General features: G+C 38.1%; 1 protein-coding gene across 3 annotated transcripts; it reads left to right on the top strand.

The window, feature by feature from the left end:
• Positions 1-460: 460 nt before the first annotated feature.
• On the top strand, positions 461-7,020 carry LOC103708787 ((6-4)DNA photolyase). Of its 3 annotated transcripts, XR_003386006.2 has the most exons (15): positions 461-791; positions 892-963; positions 1,083-1,163; positions 1,359-1,529; positions 1,609-1,680; positions 2,592-2,678; positions 2,810-2,908; positions 2,990-3,073; positions 4,133-4,219; positions 4,313-4,384; positions 4,997-5,110; positions 5,212-5,299; positions 5,377-5,472; positions 6,053-6,225; positions 6,573-7,020. XR_003386006.2 is itself a non-coding variant. In XM_026805294.2 (14 exons), exons 1-14 carry the CDS (start codon positions 495-497, stop codon positions 5,709-5,711), a joined length of 1,482 nt encoding a protein of 493 aa, XP_026661095.2. In that variant the 5' UTR covers positions 461-494; the 3' UTR covers positions 5,712-6,004. The 3 variants fall into 3 exon arrangements, 2 of the variants coding, with proteins under 2 accessions (XP_026661095.2, XP_008792094.2); XM_026805294.2 differs by lacking the exons at positions 6,053-6,225; positions 6,573-7,020 and adding an exon at positions 5,650-6,004; XM_008793872.3 differs by lacking the exon at positions 6,053-6,225 and having other exon boundaries at positions 463-791.
• The last annotated feature ends 2,480 nt before the right edge of the window (positions 7,021-9,500 follow it).

Genomic DNA, 9,500 nt, shown 5'->3' with positions numbered 1-9,500 from the left:
GGTCTCCTGCCATCCGCCGTATATTATGAAGCAAGGACTGTTCGTCCATCTTGGAGAATCGCCCGTAGATCTTCTCGATCACCACAGCGGAATCATTCTTCATACGAATATACTCTACATCCAAAGTGCGCCTCATAAAAAAGAGAGCTCCTCTCATGCCACTCGTAGCTCCGCGCCCACGATGAAAGTGTCAAAAATCCGTCGGCCAACCGCCATAAATTTGAAGTACTACAAATATGAAGTAGTGATCTGTAATGATATATCACCATTGAAAGGGGAGCGAACAAATAACGGTCACTTTTTGCCGTCGTGGCATGATCATCTTGGAGGATGTGGCGAATCAACGGCCGCATTATTCAACCCAAAACGTTTCTCGCGTGGGACGTGGTCTCAGCTGGACCCCTCGTACCGTTGCCAATTGCCATCTTCTCCGTCTTTCCCTTATTGGAATATATATCATATAGAAAGGACGCAATATAGTAAATAAAGAGAGAATGGAATCGAACGCCTTGATTTGGTTTCGGAAGGGACTTCGGATCCACGACAATCCGGCGCTGAACCATGCGAGGCGGGGATCGAAGCACCTCTTCCCGGTGTTCGTGCTCGACCCCCGGTACCTGGACCCTGACCCCTCCGCCTTCTCCCCCGGCTCCGCCCGCTCTGCTCTCAACCGGATCCGCTTCCTCCTCGACTGCCTCTCCGATCTCGACGCCACCCTCCGGACCCTCGGCTCTCGCCTCCTCCTCCTCCGAGGAGATCCCGTCCGAGTCCTCTGCGCCATATTGAAGGATGTAAATCTGTTTTCAAACATAATCTTGGAACTACTTTGCTCGAATTTATCTTTTCTTTTTTTTTCTTGAGTCACCATGTTTTCTTGAATGCTTTTCTTAGTGGAAAATTGGAAAGCTCTGCTACGAATTCGACACCGAGCCATACTCGTTCGCCCAGGATAAACAAGTCAAAGTGAGTTATTCATATTGGATTTGCCTCACTTTTTTTTTTCAGGCAAAAAAAGGCAAGAAAGATTTGGCCTTTTCCTGGTTTTTCTTCTCATTAATGATATCTTGCAATTGTACTTGTAGGATTTTGCCTCTCTATCTGGAATCGAGGTGTTCTCCCCTGTGAGCCATACTCTCTTCAATCCTGCAGTTGTTATAGAAAAGGTAGTCCCTAGCTCTTGTACTATCACTTATTATTAGCAGACTCATCAAAAAAACCTTTTTTTTTACTTTTTGTGTATACTAATTAATTTTTTGAACTAATTTTAATGCATGAAACTTTGTGTGTACTAATTTCCACCAGTCCATTCTATGGCTAATCTTGTTGTATTTCTCGTTGTTTGTGTTATATTCCAAAAGAATGGGGGACGGCCACCTTTGACATATCAATCATTTGTAAAGCTTGCTGGAGAACCCCCGGCTCCACTTACTGAGACATACTCTGAGCTTCCTCCTGTTGGAAACGTTGAGGGATATGAATTGCTGAGTGTTCCTTCAATTGAAGAGCTTGGCTATGGTGATTTAAGTCAGGTGTGTAGTTTCTGTGTTGTGTATAGTTGGAGCATTTACTTCTCCTCATGCTTGTCCTTTATTAGAATTATTGTTGTAGGAAGAATTTTCTCCATTTCGAGGTGGTGAAACAGAAGCTCTTAAGAGATTGAAGGAGGCTCTTGAAGATAAGGTATGGATCCTATTAATTTGTTTTGCCTTGGTGAATTTCTTCTTTTCCCCCCATTAATTCGAGTGGTTATTAGTTGGACCAAGTCCGCCGCGAAGCAACACACACAATGATGGATGAAAAGGAAAAGAGTGGGGTAGACACATGTTTGTGCATGTTGCTTTACAGTTGGACTAGTCCACCAACTCAGCGGTGGACCTGGTCCAACTAAAAATTAGACCATTAATTCACTTACAGTTCTGCAATGAATTAGTTTAATTAGCATAAAGGGCATTGATGTCCACTTAGAAGACTTTAGCTGACATGCACATGGTCTAATGTTGGAATAAGTGAACATCAATAGAAGGATTAAATTGAGGTTGGTTGTAAAACAATGATAATAAGGTAAAAAGGTGCAATTTTGGGAAATGAGTGTTCTTAATTCAGAACTTACATTTTAGGAATTTATATTGAGGTATGAAGGAACCAAAGGATGGTGAATGGTTTGTTTCATAGGAACTTGAATGCATTGATCATGGGACAACCTAGTTGCAGTTTGATCATTTTTCTTCTTTCTTCTGGTTTGTATGTTTATTGTTTAGAGAAGCCTCCTAAAGCATGATTTTTAGCTATACTTTTCAACGTAGAAGATATCCAACTCTATTGAAATTGGAAGAGTAGGAAAAATATTTAAGTTAAACATGAGCAAAACCAGTGGCTAAGCAACATTTTTTCCATTTTTAAGTTTATATCATATTCATGTTTTTCACCATAAGTCTCTCCAAGTACCCTATTATATATTCCAAATGGCTACTTTCCAAATTTTGTATTACATGAATATTGTACTTCTCCTTAATCAGATTGTACATTATAATTACATGAACTCTGAAAAAGAGTTATGCATTTTTCATTCTTTTTGCTTTCAACTATGGCAGGAGTGGGTAGCAACTTTTGAGAAACCAAAGAGCGATCCATCTGCCTTCCTAAAGCCAGCAACCACTGTCTTATCACCATATTTGAAGGTGAGTTGATAATATTGCAAATTTGCAATCCTGTCATTTTTTCATTCTTCCTTCTTCCTTCTTCCTTGATCCTGAGAATGATGGTAAGATATTCAATAACAATTAATAGCTTTGGAATTGGAATTTTGCAGTTTGGTTGTCTTTCTTCGAGGTACTTCTATCAGTGTCTTCATAATGTTTATACGACTGTAGGAAAGCACACCTCTCCTCCAGTTTCACTTGTTGGGCAGGTCAGTTTTGTTTCAACTCAACATTCTTATCTGTGCTAAATGCTAGTTTGCTAACCATTTGGACATCTGAATTCTTGATAGTTATTATGGCGCGAGTTCTTCTATACTGTGGCCTTCGGAACGCCTCATTTTGATCAGATGATAGGGAATAAAATCTGCAAGCAGGTGAGAGGAACAACACACATCTGTCCAATTGAATGGGATGCTATATTTTCTTAGAATGTGTGAAGGCAAAAGAAGAGAGGAAAAGGAAATCTCTTCTTTTCTAAGTTTTATTGGTTGGGAGAGAGTGGTGGGAAAATATCTTTGCCTTTTTTTTTCTTTGGCGGGTTCATCATACAATGTGTGTACGGATACACCCAATAAAATCAAAAAATACAAGCTCATGGAGCGCCCGTGGCAGCTCCCCCTCCAAAATATCTTTGCTTTCAATCCACATGAAAATTAGGAGAGGAAAGAACAAGTCTAGTTGATCAATGAGAGAAGGGATGTGTATACTTTTTATGTGTCAGAGAATGCATGTTCTTTCTCCTAAGATTACATGATGGTATTGGGTATGGCCCAAATTCTTTTCTTTGATATGGGCACAATGGTTACTATGCGCCTATAGCTTTGAGGCATTTCTTAGATTGCTTCTAGTTTCCGATCGCCAAATTATCTCCTCAATGGATAGCTTCATCCTTGCTGACCAGTTTATCAGATTTCCTGGAATCTGTCTTCTTTGGATAAATGGTTTTTTCATTAATCTTAAATCTCTTTGTTCCGCAACCAATAACTTCTATCGGGGAAAGAACAGGAAAAAAGCATCATGACTGTTGAAGAATCGTATATAGTTTGTGAATTGTATTGGGGTGGTACCTTTTCTTTTTTGTGAGTGCCTGGAGGTAGTACCTTGAACAACTCATTCTCCAGAGCCATACCCATCCTACTCATGATTGTTTTGTGGAGGAAAACGTTCTTTTCTTACATCATTCCCAATACTTATGTCTCACCAGCTTATATCTATCATCAAGTACATCAAAAGCAAAACTGTGCAATTTTATAGTTTTGTTGAAGCACTGTATGTTCTTTTCACAATTTGCTACAGTCCATTTTTTTTTAACCTTCTACAACCGTTTTCTATTTTTATGTGCTTATGACCACTCATGAGATTCTATTTAATGTTTATTCAAATGATACTTCTTTAATTTTCATAGCAGAGAAATGTATTTTTTAAATGCCTAGATTCCTTGGAGGGATGATGAAGAACTGTTCGTAGCTTGGAGAGAAGGTCGGACAGGATATCCTTGGATTGATGCCATCATGATCCAGGTCGCTTACTAATGTGTAATAGAATTTGATCCATTTTGCATCTACGCACTTATGTCAACCAGCCAGTCTGAAGCCTTTTGATGTCCTCAATAGCTTAAGAAGTGGGGTTGGATGCACCATCTAGCACGGCATTCAGTTGCATGTTTCCTAACTCGTGGTGATCTGGTATGGCCCTAAATCATGAATTGCTGCTATATCTTTCCAAAAAGAAATTCCATTATATCACATAATCATGTAATTATGGGGTCAGCATTCAAATTCAAGAAGTTGTTTGCCTTGGGAGACTATGTTATATCATAGCTTAGCAAGTCGACCCCTAGTTGGCCCTTTCTCTTGTGGGAGTAAGATGGGTTTGAATCCCTGCATAAGCAGGCATAGTTGTTAACATTGACAAGAAAAAAATCTCTCTCAACAGCAGATGTTGATGGAAACAATACAACTTGCATGAATATTTATTACCTTTCATAATTTACATATTAAAGATAAGCAGGTAAACCCTGAGAGTTGCTGTCGGGTGCCCAGTTTGCACAATGAGAAACTTCTGATGACCAAGAGCCTGAGTACTCAGATGTCGACAGGCTGAACTGGAATTGTATATACTTGTTGAAAATTTTAATGATGACGCCCCATCAACTTTTTAATGCTTTATATTACTAACTTATGGAACTTATACGGAGTGGACATTATTGAGTTCTCAGAAACTGGCGTATTATATATATGAATTCATCTGTTTTTTATTTGATGAGTAAATTAAAAGATATATAATTCGGCATGCAGTTCATTCACTGGGAAAAGGGGCGTGATGTCTTCAAGAGACTACTGATAGATTCAGATTGGGCCATAAATAATGGTAATTGGTTATGGTTGTCTTGTTCATCCTTTTTTTACCAGGTTAGCTACAGCCTGTCTCCTTAAACTCATAAATGTTGTATTTACAGCAAGTTTTATGTCATGAACTTACTGATTTGTTTAATGCATTACTCGCTGGTCAGTATAATCGTATCTACTCTCCAATCTCTTTTGGGAAGAAATATGATCCTGATGGAAACTATATTCGGCATTTTCTGCCAGTTCTGAAAGGTGCTTGACCTCAAGCCTTTGAAGACTCTGTTTTTTCTGATTCTTTTGTAACTATAGCATGAACCTTTCAATTGCAGACATGCCAAAGGAGTATATTTATGAACCTTGGACTGCACCGCTGAGTGTCCAAAAGAAAGCAAATTGCATAATCGGGAAAGACTATCCGAAGCGAGGTCAGTTGTCATGTATAGAATTTTCCTTATTACTTTCTTCGCTTTATTCTGAAAAATCTTATGGGACCACTGCACTAGGTAAGGATGTGAAATAGAATGACAAGATATGATCTAGAATCCCAGCTTTCTGGGGCCCTGGAGGAGTTTCTAACCATTCTTTCTGTGGATATCTCTTAGGTTTATATGATCAGCTACTGGCGAGCTGTCCAGTCTTCCACTCCTTGTGTTATACCCTCTAGTTCTGCATCTTATTTTAGTTGGTTGTACTTTCTTTTCCTTTTGGTCCCTCCCAACCATCATCTCTTCTGCTTAACAAAAGGGTTCAGGGAAATCATCTTTTTTATCGAAAGTACGATTGAGATACAGAACAATATGTGTTGATCTATACATTTAAGGCACTACTTTAAGGTAGGTGTCTGTCTCAATGAGCCTGAGATATGTTGTCTGAGCTCTGGATAACTTGTAAAAACCTATAAGAAGAGCATGGTATAAATTGAATAAACAAAGGAAATCAACAGTGTAATATTTTGAATATTTGGATCATTTTTATAAACTATAAATACATCATGACATGGTGCAGAAGTACCATCAAATGCCGCACAGAACAGCTAGCTATATATGGTTTAAATGGATCATCCACAGAAATCCCTGGTCTATATTTCTGTTCCAGCCAAGTTTTGATGGTACACAGATTGCATCAAACTTCAGCTGCATCCACACTCTACTTTCGGTGAAGCCTGTGATGAGTTGCAGGTAACATCATCATGGTCCCAACATTAAATTTGCCGGGTTTGACTTGTGGAACCAAGAACACCATTCCATAGCTTCAGTTAAACTGGCTGTATATCGTTAAGCTGGATGCAAGCTAGCATGCCTGCAGATGCAAAAAGAGATCCCTGGTTTATATTTTTCTTCCCCCAAAAATTTTGCAACCATGCAGATTTCATCAAACAAAAGGCAGCTATGTGAATTCTTGTCGTTCGATACCATTGTGATCACAACCATAGATTTGCCTTGTTCCACTTGTCAAATCATATTTGTAGGTTAGCCGTAGAGCCTGCCTACTATCTAACAAATCAACCTCCTTGTGGTATTTTCAGTGGTTGTTCATGACGCTGCAAGCAAGGAATGCAGGAAAAAGATGGCAGAGGCTTATGCACTGGACCATTTAGGTGATAATTTGGCAAGCAAAGAGATTTCTAATGGTTTACGAAGAAAATTGGGGGATGAAAAGGCTTCTCGATCCTCATCTTTGAAACAAAAGAAAATTCGGATCAAATGATGCAGCACCGAGGTAGCATTGCTTATGCCTAGATTCTTGGCCGCTGCAGCTGATTCCACCACATGTTCTTTATCTGTTATGCACTGCAATTTTATGCAGTAAACCACATGCTAGTGCTTTATGTTTCTTAAAGAGATATATTTATTAATTAGTGTTGATTTTATGTACTAAAACAGACAAGGACTGTCAACTTTCATGCTACATCCATCAGAGCTTTGATCTAATCTACCTGATGAAAAATCAGAGCTTATGTGCTTGCTTTTGTACATTTGTTCCTTCAGATTCATTTCTCAACTTAATCAGAGCTTATTCTAACGTCGATGAACATACAGGTGAGATTGGGGGGAAAAAGAAATCATAATCAGCAAAAATCTTATACACAGCATTTCTGCTATGATTCTGCTATATTGTCAAATATAGAATCAAATATTTATTCTTGATAATATTAAACTCCACTTCCATACAAGCTTTGTTCAAGGTGGAGACATGAGAAACTGTTTGGGTACGGTATGGAGAAGAAGAAAGCAAGGAAGAGAACCCCAAAAGGGGATTGGCTCCCCTGTTCGAATATTATGAAAGAGAAGGCATAAAATTTGACCCGGACATTAAAATCAGCTCCTTATTTAAAGTAACTTTTCATAAAAGAGTGATGTTTGCATCCCTAAATTTTAGTATTGCCAAAAATCTGACTCTCTAGCTCCGTATACTGAAGTGTTAACTCAAGGCGAAGGATCAAGGTCTTCATAATATGTACTCGATCAAACACAATAATAGGAGATATATAATATCTTGGCTATTATAAAAGTACTGACACCAGATCAACAAAAATCTTAACTAGGGTGCGTGCTTTAGTTAAAGTGAGACTCCAAGACCTAGATGATCTTCCTTACCATCCTATATATTAGACTTCAAAACAAAATCAAACAAAAAAAACAAGGAAAATGACAACAAGTAATAGACCACGTCCATTCCATACCCATGACAATATCTTTTTCATCCTTCTACCATTAATTAATGCCATTAGATAGAATAAACACGATTAGTGCCGCAGATCTTACTTTTACATCATGTCAAGATAACAACCAACCTGGAGTAATAAAGCTAACACCATAAAGAAAAAGTGCACTCCTTTTGAGCGCTGTCATGTTATTTAGCCCGGTTTGGCAGAACTTTTGGTAGGACAAAAAGTACTTTCCGACCTTTCAAAAATGCTTTTGGATGAAATAGCGATATTTGGTAAAAAAAATTGGAAAACTATTTTAGTTTGGCCAAAAGGCCAAAACAGCTTCTTGGGAGAAGATTCAAATGGAACTTCTTCAGAAAATCACTTTTAGCAAGTATCGAAAAATTGTTTTAATTTATATTTTTTATTATTTTTGGACCAAAATACCCATAATAAAAAATTATAATTATAGAAAAATATTCCTTTATATTTATCAATATATAATGATAATAATTATAATAATTTATATCTTTATGATTGTATTATACTATAAATATAATATTATATTACATTATATTATAATATAGTGATATGTTACGTTCTATAATATCAAATTATGTTATATTATTATGTTATAGTATGCAATATTATATTATTATATTATAATAATATTATATTATATTATAGTAATTGTCACGCCCCGGATCCGGATCCGTGACACGGCCGTGCTATTGCCGACTATCGCCCACAGTAGCACGCAGCCTCATACAGGGGTAACAGGTAGCCAAAAAGGATTCATCCTTATATATATATTAAAAGTTTGCAGTACAACCTTCAAGTTTGAAACCAAAAATACAGAACTTCTATGCTATTTAAATGTACAGAAGTATACAAGCTTCTCCAAAAATACGAAGCTCTGTAACAAAATAAAAACATATCTGATGGCGATCACTGGTGAGGATCTGAAAGAAAACGAAACATAAACAGATGTGAGCTACACGGCTCAGTAAGTAATCCTGCATAATCCTACCGGATCAACCAGTAGACTAAACATGTAAATCAGGGTTTTGAGAAGCTGACATGCATGTTTATCTAATAATCATCCTGGCATAATAAGTATGCAATTTAAACAAAGCAGTAGTGCAAATCACAAAATTTTCATATTATATGCATATGAAACCGTGCCCCCCGGCATGCCGTGGTCCTTTTACTCTCGGATGCTACTGCGAAATCAGACTCGGCCACTGGCGGGGCCAGCTCAGTTACTATTCAGCCACTGGCGGGGCAAGCTCAGTTACTATTCAGCCACTGGCGGGGCAGGCCCAATTCCAATTCAGCCACTGGCGGGGCAGGCTCAGTTACTATTCAGCCACTGGCGGGGCAGCTCAGTTACTATTCAGCCACTGGCGGCTCAGTCATTCTCAGTAGCATCTTTGAGCCCATTATAGTGCCTCTGGGCTAGCTAAGCCTTTATAAACTTACATGCATGATTATAATATCAGTATCATCATGTTGCATACATAGCCATAGCTTCTGGGATCATTAAAGTTACTTATGCATTGTAACATATCATGTATGAAACATATATACTTAAAATAAATGTTTAGAAAACATTAATAACATAACATGATCCATAACAGGATTAGGACAGGTTACTTATAGTGATTCGCCTTTCTCCTAGGTCTCCTGCGTCCTGGTGACGAGTCCTAAGTCACCTACAATCATGTCATAATAACAATATATTTTTTCCTTTTCTACCTGAAATTTAGCCCAAGCCTAATTCTTCTGTATTGGGGTCTTGGC

Source organism: Phoenix dactylifera, chromosome 8, assembly GCF_009389715.1.
Source record: "Phoenix dactylifera cultivar Barhee BC4 chromosome 8, palm_55x_up_171113_PBpolish2nd_filt_p, whole genome shotgun sequence".
In the NCBI taxonomy this organism is placed as follows: Eukaryota; Viridiplantae; Streptophyta; class Magnoliopsida; order Arecales; family Arecaceae; genus Phoenix; species Phoenix dactylifera.
Note: the sequence above shows the minus strand (reverse complement) of the source record. Positions and strands in the feature narration are given on the sequence as shown.